Source organism: Castor canadensis, chromosome 5 (genome assembly GCF_047511655.1).
Source record: "Castor canadensis chromosome 5, mCasCan1.hap1v2, whole genome shotgun sequence".
NCBI lineage: Eukaryota > Metazoa > Chordata > Mammalia > Rodentia > Castoridae > Castor > Castor canadensis.
In genome coordinates, this window is record NC_133390.1 from 72,258,278 (window position 1) to 72,278,317 (window position 20,040).

At 42.6% G+C, this 20,040-nt stretch overlaps 1 protein-coding gene across 24 annotated transcripts in view; it reads left to right on the forward strand.

The window, feature by feature from the left end:
• Positions 1–20,040, forward strand: part of Kalrn (kalirin RhoGEF kinase) — a 660,017-nt gene that overhangs the window by 440,822 nt on the left and 199,155 nt on the right. For all 24 annotated transcript variants that reach the window (XM_074073308.1, XM_074073309.1, XM_074073319.1 and 21 more), the window contains 5 exons: positions 2,590–2,701; positions 4,675–4,865; positions 5,286–5,387; positions 6,643–6,785; positions 9,550–9,652. In XM_074073308.1, the coding sequence (XP_073929409.1) occupies positions 2,590–2,701; positions 4,675–4,865; positions 5,286–5,387; positions 6,643–6,785; positions 9,550–9,652 (651 nt within the window). The remainder of the gene's footprint in view (positions 1–2,589; positions 2,702–4,674; positions 4,866–5,285; positions 5,388–6,642; positions 6,786–9,549; positions 9,653–20,040) is intronic.

Sequence of the window (20,040 nt, forward strand, 5' to 3'; positions counted from 1 at the left end):
GAAAAAAGAAACCCCACCATCCACATTGCCAGTGTCTTAAATCAATTAAAATGTACTTCTAAGAGAAATACAGCTTTTCTCCTCTCCCCTTTAATCCCATAAGGCTGAAATTTCCTAGAATGAATTATGTGCTACAGACAGAGAGGGAAGTAAAGGATTGAATGGGCCACCCTGTGTTTGACTTGAGGCAGCTGCAGGGGTAGGCTTGGAGCTTTCATTCTGGAATTGAGGGTTTTTGGAAGAGGGGCTTGTGCAAGTAACTGAGAAATGAACAAATCAAGTAGCAGGGATTTTATTGCAGGGAGATTGTAAAATTACTAGGGAGAAAAAGGAAGATAATTTTCACCTCTTTAAAATGTACTAGTGTCAGAGTGCCTGCTGAGTAAAGGAAAAATATTTTGCTGAGCTTTTACTATAAATAAATAACATGGGATTTATTTCCACCTTGAAGTCAATTTTATTCCAAATAAATTGATATTTAATTATCTGTATCCTCTGGGGCTCATCACTTAGGTGTTGCATGAGAGTAGAAACTATACGTCATTAGAGTGTTCGATGCTCTGCTTCTAAATCTACTACAGCTGTTCTTTTGGAACCTAAATTAAAGGTGGGCCCTTCTACGTATCATAAACTATAGCAAGAATCCAAGGAGAATTTATTGGCTCTGCTGGTAGATTGGTAGACCTGCTAAATTGCTTTGGGGTATTAAGCTAATTGGTGTTTTCTGTTGCAAACTGAAGCATATTTCTTGTTTTTGTCCTGTGTTCTGCCTCAAGCATTCCTTTAATGAAGTATGAGAACAAGGCTGGGAGGGTTAAAAATAGGAAAGGAGTTGGGACATTTGAGAGCTTCAGATAGCAAAAATAAGTGAAACTTCCTGAATAATGATAAAGTTATGCCAACTGGAACCAAGGACAGGGCTGAGACTCTGATGTCCCAAACATGTGTTTCAGGCAGTTCACCTTTGTCCATATGGGAATGTAGCCAAAATAAGACTGGAAAATCCAAAAACTGAATTTTCATTTCAGAATCTCACTAATCAGGTATTTTACCAAGTATTGATCTTTACTAATGGTTTCAAGGATACAAATAATCCCAAGGCAGAGGGGAATCAGGGAAATTTCCAGGAGTACCATCACAGCTGCAAGTCCTTTCTTGCAGCATCAGGATATGCTTTGGCCCAGATTTACACACAAAGTCTCCAAATGACGTATGCCACATTGTGTCACTTACCCAGAAGAGGGCCATTTTGGTCATGAAATATACTTGCTTTTTAGTTAGATAGTTTCATAGTTTATGTGACATTTTCCAGAGAGCCATGCCCCTAAAGCTACAAATTCCAGGTTTATTTACCATAAGAAGTCGTAAACAGACTAGCTATATCCTGTTAAAGACCATTCCATAGATAAGTATTCTCCTGCTAGAAAGTGCCACAAGTTTATTTGCTAGGAAGCCTGTTATTAACATGTTTATAAGATTTAATCTGATTTTTTTTCCTTCCTAGAAGTGTGTCCCATCCAGCTCCGCTCAAGGAGAGGATATGCATTAGTAGATCCATGTTGCTTCACTGTTTCTTTCCTAGTATCAAAATGAACAAGAACAGTAATCCTTATAGGAAAAGTGAAAAGCCAGCATTCCCCTAGTTTGGGCAAAACCCATTCCAAAATGGTCTTTTGATTCCTAAGATAGTTGGAACTCCTGTTTTCTCTATCAAGTACCAAAAGATACTATATATCTTTTTTTGGAGTTTTGATAACTGAGATGCCAAAGAAAAAATGAGAGAGAGAAGATATGGTCCCCCACTCCCCAGGAAGTAAGGGAGGATCTGCTTCAGGAAGTCTTTGTGTGGATGCTTTGGAGAGGGCAGCTGGTATGATGGATGGAGTGCTAGACTTGGATTCACATCTGTATTTCAGCACCCTCATGGCTTCCCTTGAGCTGCATAACTTAGGGGAAAATCACTTCATCCCTTATTGTCCGAGTTTCCTATTCTGATAATGAAAGGACTAGAGAAGTCTAAGAAGTCCTGATACATATGATCTAAAAGTTGTTTATAACTCTGAAATGTTGTGAACTTATAATGTCTCTAACCTCAGTTGCTCCCAGTAGGATAGAAGTCAGCTTTTGTGCAGCAGAGGTTTGTAAATAAAAGTGTTGTTAGTAAAAGTTGTGCAGAGATACAGGAGTTCTAGGTAGCACACCCTTTGTTTTCTCTTTATTCCCGTCCTTGTGATCCACGATACTGTGCCTCTGCTTGGGTGCTTCACCAAGGGTAATTCCTTCTTCAGGAAGGCAATACAGTGACAAAGAATGCCCTAGTTACTGACTTAAAGATCCAGCCATTTGGGAGTTGGGTTGGATTGACTTCATTTGGAGTAGATAGGGCTGAGGAAGCTCTGTCTAGAAGAAAAATAGTGATTGAATTCTTTAGCAGTAACACACCACCCACCCCATTTTCCTTTATAGCTCAGAGGGAGCTGTTATAGAGAGAGGGAAGTTAATGTATAATTTCCTTGAGGGCTTAGACAATGGGAGGGTTGGGAAGCTGGGGAAAATGATCTTAATTATGTCTGGACTTTTTTCCCCCAGGAACTTTTAACTTGCTGTGAAGAAGGGAAAGGGGAGCTCAAGGATGGCCTGGAGGTGATGCTCAGTGTCCCTAAGAAAGCCAACGATGCCATGCATGTCAGCATGCTGGAAGGTAGCTGTCTTCCCAGTCCTTCTGGGGATGCATCCTCCATTCCTAAGACCAGAGACCTTGTTTCATAGGAGGGAAGTGGCATGAAGTCAGGAGGAAAGGAGAAACAGCACGTTGTTAGATTGGTCCTTGGTAGACCTGTGAGAGGAGCATCACAGACCAGCCTGGCTAATACCTGCCTTTAAGAGGTACCAAGCCTAAACCATTTAAAGTGTGTGGATACCTTGCTGCAAATGAGATAATCTAGGTCATGATCATTACTATTAATGTGCTAGAGACCTGACCCATAGTAGTCTTATTTGTCTGCATGGCATTTGTGTTGCCTTTGTCATCAGAGTAAGAAGAAATTCTGATTCCATACATACATACCAGTGTCTTCTGCACTGTGCCCTTTTGCCCCCCCTCCAGTACTAAGAATTGAAGGCAGGGCCTTATGTATGCTAGGCAAACACTGTACCACTGAGCTACATCCACAGCCCTTTTTAAATTTAATTTAATTTTATTTCATTTTTTATTTTGAGGTAGGAACTTGCTAAGCTGCCCAAGCTGGACTTGAGCTTGTGATCCTTCTGCCTCAGCCTCCTAAGTAGTTGGAATTACAGGCATGTACCACCACTCCCAGCTTCTTGTTTTAAAATATGCATAAACGTACACAACATAAATCTACTGTTGTGTACATTTTTAATTATACAGTTCAGTGGTATTCAGTACATTCACCTTTGGTATGTACAGCCTTTTACCCTTCCTTGCAGGTTAGGAAAGCTAACCCAAGTAATGATGATAGGATTTCCGTGAGTTGGAACTATGTTCTTGGGTTCCAGAATCCTTATAGAGCAAGCCTCCAAATAAAGTGGTCTTAACACAGAGAAACAGATGGGCAGAGCAGCCAGACTAGGGTGAAATTTGACAAATGAGTTGAGATGTAACATTCTAGCCTAGGCTCACAAACAGGTACTAAAGGAAGTAAGTATAGTCTGTTGCAAATATGGAAGCATATGTGCTGTTTTTTCTCTTCTGGGCTCCATCCCACCCAGCCACACTACCACTACCATTTAAGAGAATTGGAGTGGCCTCAGTACCTCCTGGGCTACTCTTAGCACAGGAAGCCCCAGTTCTGAGAGCAACAGAGCTCTGGTTATCTTCTCCAGACTGAGCACTGCTCATCTGAATGCACTCCTGTCATCACAATTTCTCTACCCCTTTTTTTCTCTGGGTACACCTGCCCCCCCAAACCTGGGTATCCTTCTCTACAAGTGCCCCTCTCCTCCAGCCTGTCCCTGCCCTAAAAGTTAAATATAGCTACTGCAGATATGGTCTGTGGACCAGCAGCAGCAGTGTCTAGAAGCTAGTGGGAAGTGCAAATTCATAGACTCATCCAATATCTGCTGAATCAGAATCTCTGGGGAAGAGGGGAGAAGCAGGAATCTGTTCATACATCTTCCAGGTGATTCTTACGCATGCTAAAAGTTTGAGAACCTTCTTAAAGGCTTAAAGTGGTATAAATATAAACTTTTGAAAGCTTATGCACACATTGTGCACAAACAACCAAAGGAAGGAGTCCTAGGAATGGAACATAAGAAATAAAGCAACAACAAAGTAGACCCAAGGACATTCCATGAGACAGTGTTTGTCCTCCAAGTTATGAACAGTGGGAGCAATAAAGGAAGGAAGCACTATGGGATTTGCTCTCTCAGGAGGCCCCAGATCCCTCCCACAGTGGAAGTGGGAGGAGATGAGGTCATGTAAGACCCTTGCAGGAGATCCCACTAATATTGTTTATATATACAGGAGACATGGCACAAGAAGTGGGTGGGTGGGGTAGATCTAATTATAGTTCTTTAAACAGATATGTATGTGTCAGTTTCAGAAGGACAAAAGCTGCATTTAGGGACGCCTTTCTCAAAGGGGAAATGGAAATGGTCCCCCTAAGTGTGGCAGTAGAGAAACTCCATAGAGTGGACATGGCTGTTTTTCAGGGTTCGATGAGAACCTGGATGTACAGGGGGAGTTGATTCTCCAGGATGCCTTTCAAGTGTGGGACCCGAAGTCACTGATCCGGAAGGGGCGGGAGCGCCACCTGTTCCTCTTTGAGATCTCGCTGGTTTTTAGCAAGGAGATCAAAGATTCTTCAGGACACACAAAATATGTTTACAAGAACAAGCTACTGGTAGGTGGGGTTGGCGGGGTAGGACAAGACTCCCTGCTTTCATAGAGCCCATGGGCAAGAAGGGATCTGGACACACTCAGGTTATCTCTTCCCCCGCCTCCACTCCAAAGCCCTCCTGGACAAATGCCAGTGGTATCCACCCTCACCTCCCACTTCAGCATCTTATAGTTCACAGTTCTTTCTGTTTGCTTTTAGCACCTCCCTCTTCACTGTCCCTCCCTGTACCTGCTAATCAGGCACGTGCCTGTAGGTCCTTTCATCCTGGGTAGATGAACGAAATAGCCAGTCTGTTGAAGCTTGATTGACAGAAGCCCCTCCCTCGGTCCTCTCCTCTTTGTTGCCTTTCCCTTCCCATCCCAGCCCTAAGTTTCCCCACTGCCCTCCCCTTCCCCGCCTCTCACAGGCATTTCCTGTCTACAGACCTCAGAGCTGGGTGTGACCGAGCACGTAGAAGGCGACCCCTGCAAATTCGCCTTGTGGTCTGGGCGCACCCCATCCTCAGACAATAAAACAGTGCTCAAAGTAAGTGCTGCTCTCTGCTGGGCATAAGACTGGGGTTAGGGGAGTGGGAACAGAGAAGAATGTGAGCATGTAACATCTAAAAATGGGGGCCTGGTGACCCCCCTTTGGCTTCTCCTGGGAATGGCACCATCATATAAGTAGTGAAAAGCAAATTCCATCTCAAAGGTAGACACAAACCTCAAATGCAAATGTTCTCCTGGAGTCCATAGAGGGAAGTGGGCAATGACTGGCCTATTGATTTCCTAAACAAGGCCTACTCAACTGTGTTTTGTTCATATGTCCCCTTCCTGTGGCAAAAGTAACAATTGGCACTTTGACAAAAGGAACCTTACCACTCAACATATTTTCCTAAATGCCCTCTATGTATAAGACATTGACATTCTGTTCAGTGCTGTGGGAGACAACTATTTATTAGATGTGGATGTTATTTTCCAGGAACTCGAATTCCAGAAGCCCTAGTAAATTACACTGGCCTGGGAACTCAGCATGGTCATTTCAGGTGTGGCCTGGGACTTGAGTTCCTGTTCCTTGTAACTGTAGCCTTACCAAGCAGGGATCCTGCAGGTGGAGCTCCCATAAGGCACTTGCTTGTCAGAGAAGTGCCTATCATCAAGGGATAGATTGTCCAGCCCCGGCAAAAGCTTCTACTTGTCTACCCTGAATTGCCAGCATAGCTGCTACCTGTCATAAGACAGAATTACCTGAAAGACAATCAAGGAAGGTAATGGGATATTTGTGGAATGACAGCAATGCCTCCAAGTTTAGCAGGCTAAAACCCAGACCTGACTTCTAGCTAGCATAAGCTATGTAGCCATGGTAGGTATAAAACATCCTGCCATTTACCCAATCCAGTTTGTAACTAGATACTGCCTTTAAAGCCCACCCTGCCCAGTGTCCCAAGACCTCACCAGAATCCAGAAACTCAGTTGTTAATCCTGAGCCCAGCAGAGGCCTCTGGAGACTGCTCCAACCCCAGAACACAAATCAGGATTGGCCAGTACCTTATCGGTTGTGAAATAGTTTGAGAATTCTCCCTGTCTGTGTCTACACTGCATCGTGAAGTCATATCCCTATTCTAGGAGTTGAAGAAGCATGTCACAGGGATTGAAGAGTCACAAGTACAAAGTGAGAAATTAGCTCCCCAAACATTTGGTGTCTTTGAAAATAAGAACTGAGGCCCTGGGAATGGCTGAGAATAGTTTAGGGAGGGGAATAAGAGCTTGGGTTCTCAATCTTTCTCCCTGTGGCACTCCAGGCTTCTAACATTGAAACCAAGCAGGAGTGGATCAAGAACATTCGAGAAGTGATTCAAGAAAGGATCATTCATCTAAAAGGAGCTTTAAAGGAGCCAATTCATCTCCCCAAAACACCAGCCAAACTGAGGAACAATAGTAAGAGGTAACCAGCATCTCTCCCTCCAGCACCGCTGACTCATGTGCCTGTGGGAGTGGGAGCGGGGTGACTCTTCTCTTCTGAGGGGCTGCTGTGCTGTGTACTCCCTCTGGCTAGGTCCAGGAGTTCCACCTATGGTGAATTATCTCATTTATAAGCATCTCATCAATATAAGTGTCATCGGACAGAAGGGACTTATTTCTTAAACCTTGCTGGACCCTCTGAGTTCCAGTTTTCCCCAAACTTGTGGATTACTTCTTAAGTGTTTCTTTTTTCAAGTCTCCATGTGATACTTTCACTTCCATTGACTCCATTAGAGGGTGCTTCAACTGAAAACATACAAAAAACTTCACGTGCTTTTAGGAAAAAAAAATGCAGCAGAAACAGCGATATGAGAATGATGGCCATCGGTGATAGCAGATTCTCTGCTCTTCTCCTGTTCACAGATGGAATGAACCAGAGGGTTTAGTTGGCCTTTTGGTATCATCCAGGGTAAACAGGATGAGGAGCCATGACAGGGTCAAAGAGTGGGGACACTAGTTCTGAGTGAAGTGGTGGCCCAAAGAAGGGTGTGACTAAAGATGCTTCCATGGGGCAGAAGCCCAAGACCCATTTGGCTAGGATAAGGTCATCTTCTTAGTGCTAAAAGGATCAATTATGACTAAATTGGAAGAGGCATCTTTGTGATTTCATGTACCTATGACCAGAGTACAGGTTATGGAAACAGACCTTGCTTCAGGAAGTTACTGCCTTAACAAAGAATATGAAAGGAAACCATTATAAAGAAGGGATTGTCTAGGATCATGGTGAGAGACAAACTCGGAGGCCTGCAGAGCTATTCTGTGAAATATCCCCATTTTTCTAGAGTAGGAGAGTTGGAATGTTCCTAAAACAACAGGAAGAGCATGTCTTGGAAATGTCCCCCTTCTCCTCCCTGCCCCTGCCTCCACCACCTTTTCTCTTGTTCTTGGTGGGAGGGTAAGAAACTTTGTAGACTCTGCAGAGAAGAGCCAGGCAATTTATTCTTCCATTTGCTTGGCTCCCTAGATATAGGGACTAGGTTTATGAAGGAATAGATTGGTTTGGAGGATACCACCCACACTCCTGGATGAGGCCCCACAATCCCCAGAACTGGCATCATCTGGAGTGGACCAGAAGGGCCCACAATAGGCCAGAACAGCAGGAAGCGGAAAGTACAGCCAACTCTCAACCATCTATAAATGGTGGGGAACAGTGTCCCAGACAATCCAAAACAACAGATGATCTAAAAGTCCTTTATTTTTGGTATTCAAATGCGTCACATAATTTCTTTTTACAGCAGATTTTCCTTCCTACAAATGTGTGGCTTATGTTATTAAAATAAGTTGGCATTTCCCAAACCATGAGTGGTGGTAAGAGAACAGTCAGCTTAGAAATGTTCTGGTTGGTAGAAACTACTTTTTCCAATGAGTGGACATTGTGTATGAACACATGCATACACACAGATATCTGCACACACACACATGTCCACACACATCATTCTGAGTTGTTTAAACTCTGTGAGGTGGAGTCATTATCTGTGGCATTTTAAGATGTGGTAAAATTCTCAGGTATCAACCTCCCAGTGATTTTACTTTTCCACAAGCAGCAGTAGGGAGGTGACTTTCAAAAAAAATGTCCATGGGAAGAGCTGTGGTTTCCTTTGCTAATTTCTACAACTTCAGCTATCTCCCAGGTTTTTCCTGACACAGACTAGTCAGCAGTTCCCAAGCATCTAATCCCTGTGGGTCCTGGCTCTGGGTTCAGTGCAGAATTAGGGCACAATTCTAAAGCAGAGTTAAAAGAGCCATGTGAGTGACACAGCTGTGGTGCCAGTGCCCAGGAAGGGGTCAAAATGCCAGGAGTGCACTCAGGAGACTGTCTTATCAGACACCAGGGTGCAGAACTGTCTCAAATGCTGTTGTTTCCAACCTTTAAGAAAATACCTTGGTCTTCCGTATCAATAAGAAGTCTTCACAAATAAATGTGAAATCAATAAGACCCACCAAAAGGAAGGTCGTAAATGCCAAACCCAGGAGTTGAGGATCCAACATCAGGGACTTCCTAAAAATCATCTTCCCTGGAGAAAATTTCCATCCCATTTTCTTGAGCAAAAGAAACACAAGTCAAAAAAGATGTTAGCCAGGCTCAGTGGCACATGCCTGTAGCTTCAGCTACTTGGGAGGCTGAGGCAGGAGGCTCCCTTGAGCCCAGAGATTCAAGGCTAACCTGGGTAACACAGCAAGACCTTATCTCAAAACAAGAAAAGAAGAAAAATATCTTATCTGTTCCATTGTGTTTGTACACCAGCAACAAACCAACTCCCATCCTAGTTACAGTGTGCAGAAAAAGTATTTGAGTACCTTGAACTCTGGGGATTATTGAAAAGGACACTGTCGGCTGGGTAGAAGTCTAGGTTCTAAGTAGGGTATTCATCTTTCTACTGCCTATATTAGACTCATTCCAAGTTTTAAAAAAATTTTTCCCCTTTGCAGAATGGACCAGAGAAGTTATAGTGAAGGAGTCATTTTGCATTCAGTTATCAACATATTGATATGTGTTTACAAAGTGCAAGAAGTAATATCATTGAAAATTGCATAGGGATGTTCCCTTTAGCAGGATAATTTTAGGCAAATCCCTGCTACAAATGCTGAAGCACTGCTTTGCCAACCCAGCCAGAAATCCTTGTTTGGTCAAAACCCACAGTGGTTCCCCCCACCCCCACCCCTGTTTTTTTCTCTTCTTCCTGCAGGGATGGAGTAGAGGATGTTGACAGCCAAGGGGATGGGAGCAGCCAGCCAGACACCATCTCCATTGCCTCTAGGACCTCTCAGAACACTGTGGACAGTGACAAGGTAGGACAGAGTCCTTCCCCTCCAAAAAATACTTCTTGCTGGTTTAACCAGCCCTGGAAAGTCACCCTCAGAATTTTTCCCACTCTAGAGCCAAACCACAGTAGCCAGTTGTCTCATTATGCCAACAAATGGGAAAGAACAGAGCTGGGCTCCCACATTGAAGAGTCACACAGAGTGGAGGGGGAATAATGAGAGTGGTGAGGTGTCTGCTATCTCTGAAATGCCTCACCTGAGTTGCTTGGACTTCTCTGCCTTCTGGGGGATGGACCTCTTAGAGGTTGAAATTGATACAGTGTCTTAAGACCCCAGTGGCTATGTCTGGCTCATATTTATCATGATTTGAATGGTACTCATCTCAAAGTTAGGCCAAGACCAATGATTTGGGAAATGACCACAGATATTCTGCTTGGTTGTGGCCTCTTATCCAAAGGGACTCTAGTGGACAAATGATGCCTTCCTCTGGCCAGGTCACTGGGGCTCAGTTCCTGAGGAACAAGGGGACCAGGAAGTCAAATATAAAGAATGTAGGCATCTTGTAAGGAAGCTTGATCACTTGCTCTCCTACTCCTAAGAGCAAGTAAGCAAGAGTTAGGATCTCTGAGGAGGAATGCAAGAAATAAAATTACAGACTACATACATTCACAGCTCTGACTGTGTGAGGAATGCAACCATTAGTTAGCTGGAATTTGCAGCAGAGAAAGAAGAGGATTTGTGTCCGAGCCAACTCACATTGACTTACAGGGTCCAAAGAGTTTATGAGGTGACCTTTTGCTGCATATTAGTGATTTTACTGATAAAGTTATAGGTTTCCAGAGACTATTTGGCCCTAATTTATTCAGGCCTAGTACTTGAGCCTGCTCCTACAGCCTTGGGCAATTGGCTATTCCCTTTCTTCATTTTGGATTTCTAGGTTATGGGTATTTTTTTTAAGATGATTTCCTGATTTTTTCTTCCTACTGGGACATAAAGCCACTGAGACCTTACTGTGGGGACTATGCCCAAACCTGCTGAGATATGGCACCAAATAACCCTAACCATGCTTTATTAGACTAGTGTTCAAGATTATTGACAGTTATTCTATTTGACAGGTGTTTTCATGTTTTTAAGGTGTGTTTACTATCAGAGTAGATGGAAAATTAGAAGGTACAGAAAACTGTACTTCCCTGTCTCCTCTAATCTGTTGTCTAGCATTATAGCTATAATACCCTATGAAAAAAAGCGTTCCTTTTTAAACAATCCATGGGTAGTAAGTTCAAGTACAATGTTGCCCATGTTCAGACATAGATTGCTAGTTTTATGGTCCAGGAAATTTATCCCTTTCAGCTGCAAATCCATCTCCCCGCAGCCCTGACTCAGACACAGACCCCTAAGCTGGGGCCATTTGTCTTTAAGGAGACCATGGCACAGCTATTCCTTTTCCTTCTGGCAAGGTAAGTGAGGCTAGATCAGATGACCTCTGACAGTAGGCATTTCATTAGTAATGAACTTTTCCTACAAGTAAGGGAGTTGAGGATAGAGAAACTTAGTGACTTGCCCCAAAAATTCTAGTGGTTAGTGGAAAAGCAGGGACTAGAGCCCAAGCCCTCTGGTTCACTGCTATGTCTTCCCCTCACTCTAGTAGTCAAGCATTGAGCTCTCAGGGCTGGCAGCAATCCAGCTGGCCAGTCTTTCTGTATATTCCACAGAAACATTAGCCACATATTTGTTTAAAGCACCCATCATGTGCTGAGCTCTGTGCTGGGTACTGTAGAGAGATATGGACTATTTGTTGAGTGTGAATCCCTATTGTGTAATTTCTTGTTTCCTGTCTGTCTCTATTGCCAGGCCATTGGTCTCTGATGAAGGCAGGGGCTATGTCTGTCTGTTTAATGACTGTGCTCCTGGAATGAAGTGAATGAATAGAGGGTGTACATAGTGCCAGGTCTCAGGGAACTTCAAAATTAAGAGGTAGCTGAAACCAGTGGTCTGAAAGCAGCCAGTCATATAGACATTCTTCTTTTAAAGGTACTAAAGAAGTTTAGAATTTTCCTTATCTCTAAGCAAAAAGCTTTAGTAAGCTGAAGTACCTAGCCTGTTGGAAGCATTAGTCCCCAACTGACTTCCTTAGTCTTAGGATGCATGGCAGAATGTGGGAAGGTGATGAGAAATTCTATGTTCCATATAGAAATCACTGGAAATATCACTTAGAAATAGTCACATTTTCAAAATAAAATAGATAACCTGTTGATGAGCATGCACTATAATTTAAAATGCTCTCACTCTTCTAAGACAGAGCAATGATGATGGTGCAACTATGTATGTCCTCTGTGACAAGCACTTGCCTTCATCAGTGAAATCATTTGTTGTCATCTTGAATTCACAGATGTTATCAACGGGATTACATTCCCTCCACCTATACTAGAAGGCCAGGAACCCTGAGTTCCAAGTAGCCAAATGAACAGACTCTGGAGAAAAAAAGATAACAAAGTAGACTGATTCGAGTAAACTGATCATATTCAACAGAAGGGCAAACAACAGTGACTGTGATACCTCACAGAAATCAGTCCCTTTCACAATAAATTTCTTTAAAAGTGCCCTAGTCTTCCTCCTCTGGTGCAGAGGAGTGACAGCAGCATGGCACTGCTGGGCTGGTTGGTAAACAGAGTATACCATTAAAGGGCCCTGATGGCCCCGCCTGAGGAGCTGTATATGGGGCTATATGGCACCTGTCCAGTCATCTCTCATGTATTTTGTATGCTGTGTTGTGGGGGGAGGAGTTTGGCCATACCTCCATTCAAAGCCCAGCCCTACCACTCCTTGTGTCACATTACTTAGGTTACCACAGCTCAATTTCCATATCTGTAAAGAGTGATGATACCTTCTCACAGAGTCATTGGGAAGATTAAGTGAAGTGCATTTACTCAGTAATGTTAAGCATTCAGGAAAGGCTTAACTTCCCCCTGTAGAGAGGGGAAGCAAAGATTTTGATCTTATAAGTGAGAATGCATAGTATTTTTGCAGATTCTGAGGGGCTTTACAAGTTCCTGGGCAGAGTTCTGCTCTCTGGCTTCATCTTTATTAACAATTTATTAGACATAAGGTGGTATAGCTTCAATTTACCTGTCTATAGACAGAACAATTCTTCTTCCCTTTCCATATGATAGTGCCTAGAATCTCAGACATAGATGTGTGTCGTTAACATTGACTCATGGGTTACTTTATTTTTTAATGAATTATAAACCATTTCTATCCAATATTTGTTTAATGCTCAGTGTATTATATTTGTCCAATGGTAACCCCTAAGGCTTTAGGTATTTGGAGACATTTGTCATGTCCTTTTTCCCCCAGTTTTGAAGAGGATTAAGTTATAAGTCCTCAGTTTTTCCAGTTGTTCCTTATATTAATATATTTTCAGACTCTTCCATTTCCTGGTTGCCTTCCTTTGGCCTTCCTACAATATGTAATTTCTGTCTAAAATGGAGTGTCTAGAGGGTACATATTCTGCACGTGTGATCTGACCAGTGCGACTAGAACTACTACGTTCAGAATTCTCCCTAAAATGGTGCATCATGTTTAGCAGAGGTGTCCAGTGTTGGCTCATAACTCTCCATGTTTTTTTCATGACTGACCTTGGTTAGGCAGATAACTTATAGACTCATCTATACATTGTGTCTATAAGATTTTCTCTTACCTAGTTCCAGCCCAGTGTTCCATCATGTTTTGAATATAAATTGTCTATATCTCCCCAGCATTACTGAAAAAACACAGCCTCTCTGCCTTCATCTAAACTCTTGCTTTTATCAGGATTGAGCTCAGAAGACCAATATGCAGACCCCTTTCTCATTTCCCACCCAGGGTTTGACACTGGAAAACCTCCTTACAGGAAGCTCCACCACTCTATAGCAGAAAAGCTGGGACTGTTGGCTTAAACTGTAAGTCCTCCCTTGGTGAGGAAGCAGTCCTCTTAATTCTGCATTAAGTCTTGACAGAACCAATGAATGCCTTAGTAAATGAATAGAATTAATAGCTTCCCCTAGAGTTACTTTTTCTTTATCCTCAAATGAGTCTGCATAATGAGGTTCTACTATAGGTCTGACCTATTAAATAATGTTATTTCTTGTTCTGTATTGGTCTGAGCCCCTCCCTGTTCTGTCCAGGAATATATTCTTGCTCCTCTGAACAGGACATTACACCATAAAGAGTCTCTTGCCTTTATATAATTGCTGTTTGCAACCACACATCAAATATCTAGATTTATAAAATTCTAGTCAAACAAGGCTGAGTAAGAGATGGCAGCAGAGAAGAATCTTATTTAACATGATGGATGTCTGCCAGATACTTTCCAACTGATGGTAGAAAAGTGGCCATCTGCACTGTGATGCGTCCAGTGCATGTGTTTAGGGCAGGCATGATTGAAACATTCAATCTATGTTTATTGAATTAAACATTACAGACCCATTCTAGGAGGAATACTCTTCATCCAAAAATCACTATGAACTTCTAGACACGTCCAGGCTAACTGGAAAATGAAATGAAATTGAGTTGCATGTGTTCTCTGCAAAAATTGTAAGGGAAAAAACACTGCTGAAATACCCCAGGGCTGATGTGTGATTTGAATGAGGAACTTCAGTAACAAGTTAACATAATACTTATGTGCTAAAGGGGGTGGGGAAATACCAGGAGAAGCCTAGGAGACACCCGAGGAACTCATTCAATGAGTTTTGAACTGACTTGTCAAATCAACGTAGTCAGTCATAACCGAGGCTTTGTTTTATTGATTGGGAAGGAGCACTCAAGTCAGAGTTGGTCGAGGCCCAAAATGATAGCACAGTGCCTTTCTACTTTGATAACAGCTGTAACGTGATACCTATAACAAGGTGTGGACCATCCTGGCCACCAAGCCTTCTAAGAATAGACCCCATAGAACATCACCTGGTTCACCGGAAGCCAACAATCCTCATACCCACACACTTGGAATACATAGCAGGACATTAGATGTAAGGATGGGAGTCAGAGAGAGGGCCTCTTCCCCGTGTTAGTGCATTAGTGAGGATGGAGCCCCTGGTCGGTGCATTGGTAGGGACCTACCCCTTCCATTGGCACATTGGTGGGGATGTAGCACCGGCTTTGGTGCGCTGATATGGGCCTAGTTCCCATGTTGGCATGTTCCCTCCCCCAGTCCATGCACTGTGTTGAGCCCTGACCTAGTCTATGACAGGTGCTGTTCTCCATGCTGGGAGTACAGCAGTGAGAGACAAGTCTCCACCATCCTTTGGCTTACACATTTGTAAGTAAGGAAGTAAAACATTCAGAAAGAAAAAGGTTGGCATCCCTAGTCTCCTTCTTATAGTATTGGAGATAAAAACCTTCTTGGTTCTTTTTAATTAGATAGAAGAAATTATTTTCCCTAAAGGACTGATATAGATAACAGACAAATCACTTAGGAAAAAATGAAATCTATTCATTTAAAGAGTTATAAATAGAAAGACACAAACCCAAAGAATAGGGATGGAGAAAGATCTATTCAAGAAAGCATCCTAGGTCTTATTCCCTAGAAGTGGAGTCTGGAACCAAGATTCCATATATATGATCTATTGAAGGTGTGCTGAGGGAAGGGCAGGGTCCATTGAGGGAGGAGCAAAGATATACTTGAGGTTTCTGCAGGTATCTAGCTCAGGCTGCTTCCTCCTGGAGCTCTAAAACAAGAAGATACAGCAACCTTAGGTGAATAGGCCTGGCCTTTCATGCCAGCTGTGAGCTGTGAGCAGCCAATAAGCATAAGAGCTGGGCTGCATTGGTAGAAAAGGGGATCTAGGTGGGATACCATAGCATCTGCTGCAGTGAAAGATGATACATAGAAATGGGGGGTGGTCTTGAGATCAGTCCTGGATTCAACATTGACTAGCTTATGACCTGTGTCTCCTGGTCTATACAATAAAGGCAGTGATTCTCCTTCTTGGGGTTCTGAATGACCAGTGGAGATCCTGAAGGAAACAGTGTCTGAGGCCTAGAAGCCGAGGGCAGGTCTCTGTCAGGTGACCAGGGCACTCCTGGGTAAGAAAATAGACAACATGTTCCCTGGAGTTTTAATGGGCTATGAACCACTATGAAAAGAAAGCCAAATATTTGGAAATAAGGCCTAATGAAAATCTTTGTTCATACTAGGTAATATGTTTCACTTGACAAACTCTTAAAAACTATCAAGATGCCCACCCAAGTTGGGTCTCTAGTGTGTTGGTGTGACAGGTGTCTTGGTGAGCTGTGCTTCCTAAGCAGTTGGTGACTATCCCTTAAAGACACATGAGAGTCTGGAGCAATCCTGGGTCTGTAGGAAGGATCCCCACCACTTCTATAGCTCTGCCTTTGGACTTAGTGGGCTTCATAGGAGAGATTGAGCTGTTTCCAATTCAGTAACAAAACACATTATAACACTTAAATAACTACCTGGAGAGAGTAAATAATTATACTTCCTCTTATCAATGCTAGGAGTGGACATAACTGAACTTGAACTGTAAAAGCTACATAATTTCATTTTCAGTCACATCCTATGCCTGGTAGTAACTAGAGTATAATAGCAATATAAATCTTAGATAGAAATATTCTGATTTTTTCTCAACATCTTGGTAGCTCTCCAAAGTGAGAAAAATGCCATTTCTACTTTAAGATCTTAAGCCCAAAATGTTTTTTAGTTTTCTTAATAATGTAAGTCTAGGACTAGGCTTGAGAATAACATTTTCCTCCTACAGTTCCATCATTACTCTTATCTGCAGTGGGCAGGTGGCTGGAAGAAGGGAAATGCCAGCAGAAGAGCCCAGGGTCCTCAGGACATCCGAAGCTCCCTTTCTCTGGCTACTATCACTTCCCAGAAGCACAACTCCATTCTGTCTTCAGTGACATTCAACACAGTGTATGTGCTGGCTTTTCAGAACCATTAGTGTGAAGACATGAGGTCACAGATTCTCCTCTAAATTAAAACTTCCTCACATGGGCAACTGGTTTGCAGCTGCTGCATACCACCAAAGGGTATGAAATACACTTCACTGAAAAATTTAATCTGAGGTCACAGGGGAAAACCTCTCTTCATGGCATTATTTTACTTAATATTCTCATTTATATTCCATAGCTTGAAAACCTCCCTGGAGAAACCTATAGTTAAACTTACCAATCACCTGAAAAAGCAAATAAGTTTCATAAAATACAGCAGTCAGTGAGGAGTTTGCTGAACCGAGGCAGGTTGCAGGAAACATTGGAGTGCTGTAATGATGCTGGTGCATTTGGACCTGCACAAAATGTCTTCGTCCCAGGTGATGACATTGCACAAGTATCTGTTATAGGAATGGGGAAACTGAGAAGAGTGATCTGTAAGTTGAATAGATCAGTGTATTAAAGCTGCAGGCATGGTCAGAGTCCTGATTTGGCTCAGGGTGGGCTTGGAAGTTAGAATCATAGAACCTAAGAGAAGAAAGCAAGCCTAGAGGTCATCAAACCCTCCTTCATCCTATGACTTACTCATAGTCTTAAAGTTCGTTAATGGCAGACCTCAGTCCCATGCCCAAGTCAATCTCTTGCCTATTAAATTCAAAGACGGTACTTTTGTAGTGACCTTGATAGTCAGCTTCTTGCAGCAGAAGACAAATAATGTTGATACCCATTCTCCAGCTGCCCCTTTGCCACCCTCACCATGTGCCAGTGAATCCTTAGTGACCCAGAGCAAGTTACAGCATGGTTCTATAGCTGGTATGCAGCAAGTATCAAAACCTATCACAGAGTCCTGGATACCAAGTACTGTGACTCACGTCATGGCCTTGGTGGGGTGTGTTTCTGCCCAGAGTCTTCCAGCCTCTCAAGCAAACCCCCGCTGGGCTCTGAGCACTTGGCAGTGAGCGCTGGGATGCGGCAAGGCTGATGCCTGCTACAGAGCTGCCTGGGAGGAGGAGGAGTTTCCAGAACCAGCTCAGCCCTGCTACAGCCAGGTGCCAGTTGAAATTCTATTTCATTGTTAAAATTTTAGTGGAGGAAAAAGCAAATCTGAGAGCAAACCAAGATGTTAAAGTGGATTAGCTGGCGACAGTTCAAGGCAAACAAAAGCCAAGTGAGTACCTCTAGCCATACCCATTCTGCTGGGGATGAGGATGGAGGGAAGTGGGGAGAGTTGAAACTGGGAAGCTGGAGGCAGAGAGCAAAGTGACAGCTTTCAAGGCAAGGGTTGTACCAGAGTATTCTGCACAGACTTCTTGTCATATGGCTTACCTTTTTTCCTTTAGTGTCATTTAAAGAGAAAAAGTTACTTCTATACAGACCAAAATGAATACATTTTGTCAAAACTTATGGTAGGGGGAGCAGATTGTGGGAAATACTGTTCTTCAAAAGTCAAGTTCCTGAATGACTTAGAAAGAATGTTAGGAGTATGGCGCCTAGGAGTAAGCTTTTCCATCAGGTATGAACATTAAGCCCTTTTAGAAATTTTGTTGGACAGTTACATACAGAGCCAAAGCAGACTATGGGAGATGGAGCAGGAAGATAGTAGCATTGAGGGTGTGGTTCTGCTGGATGTATTATTGTTTAAAACATGGCGCAGCTTATCTGTGGCCATAAGGTAGAGTTCTGGGGAAAAAAACCCACTGGGCTGACAGAGGGGTAAATATTACCCTGATTCTTGACCTTGAACTTGAATTGAAAATTTTGGCCTAAGTTTTACACCCTGGCAATTTAAATGTCACTTCTTCACCTTTGATAGCTTCTGCAACCTGTCTGCCATGACCAATGTGGTAGATGGATAATAGGGATGGCCGAACTTAAGGATGTGTGGCATTTGAGAGAGATGATATGCTGGAAAGCAGGGCTTTGCCAAGAGAAACAAATTTAAATGTCCTCCATGTTCACCTCCTATAAGAAGTCACAGTGAGGACATAAATTTTGGCTCAGGACTTCTTCTAGGAGTAAGAAGTGGCATGCCAGCTAAGAGGAGCAGCTTTCTTTTTGGGAGAAAACTACTGGAAGAAGATGCAGAATTATGCAGATCAGACCTATAACAGATATCCACTCCTATTTTTAACCAGACCCTTTTCCCCCTGATAATCAATCTTCCAATTCTTCTACTGCCTTGTTCCATGTGAGTTTGGCCCTGACTGCATTGGAGCAATCACTTCCTTGTCTCAAGGCTGCTACTTTTCTGTCACCCTACTTGTGGAGGCTTGAAGTTAAGTTTTACAAGATTAGAATGTTTAAGTACTATTGTTTTAAATCCTCTGCTTGGTTCCATCTGAAACTGCTAACCCAGACAGGTGAATACAGACTTAGACTTCAGGAGAGCTCTTCCTCCACACTGCACGGTCCCTTGTCACAAACTGTGGAATACTTTGTTAAAGCTCCGATCTACATTGCCTTCTACACCTCTCTAAACTTTGAGATACACTGAAAAAAGGGGAGGGAACCCTCTATCTTTTACTGTGTCTTTATCCTGTCTCCTGAGAGCTGTGTCCTTTCAGCTGTCAGTGGTAGTGTGGGGGGGTGTTAAAAGTTTCTGGTGTCTATAAGATGCTCACTTGGCAAGTATGTTAATTTTGAATTCCCAGTGTTTCAGTTGTAAATAAAAATAACTAAGCAAAGTATAATTCATTTTAAAAAAAGTTTCACTTTGCTACTGGAGACTGGATTGGCTTAGTGAACAATAGGGATATTGAAATTTGTCATTTTCTTTTCCTCATTATTTTAGGGTATGCTATCTTTTAATGTCATTGATTTATCAACCATTTCTTGAGCTCCCACTATGTGACATGCACTATTTTAGACACAGAGGATATGGCCATGAGTAAACACCTCAGTTGCTCAGAGAAGCTTAGAGCTTTCTCTGCTGTGTAATGTGAGCCCACATATGGTCGATTTTAAGACATCAGAAAATAGAAGGAGAGAAGGAGGAGAGGAAAGGGGGCAGTTGTTCTAAAACCAAAACAACAAAAAAGATTTGAAAGGATTTGGGGCAGGCTGAAGTTTGCTAAGGAGAGATACTTCAGATTGTAGAATCTAGACTCTGTGATGCAAAGTCTAACCCATGTCACCTTCTCATCCCACCTCCAGTCCCTATTTTTATGCCTCTTTCCATACAATCAGTGTTAAAAGGGAATCTTTATTGCATTTATGAGAAATTTCTTGAATACTCCCAAAGAGAAATGTTTTTAGGCTACATTCTTTGACATTTAAAGTTAAGACAAACTGTGAACACAAAAACGTGAAGTCCAAACCACCAAATTTGTTGGTATTTAGAGGACAAACTTCTAACAACTACCACTAACACATGACCATGCAGAAAAATCTGTCAATGGAGAAGAATCAAATTAAAGGGAAAATAAAAAATTAATGTCAAATATATTGGCACACTGAATTCATTCTTTTATTCAACAAAATTGAAT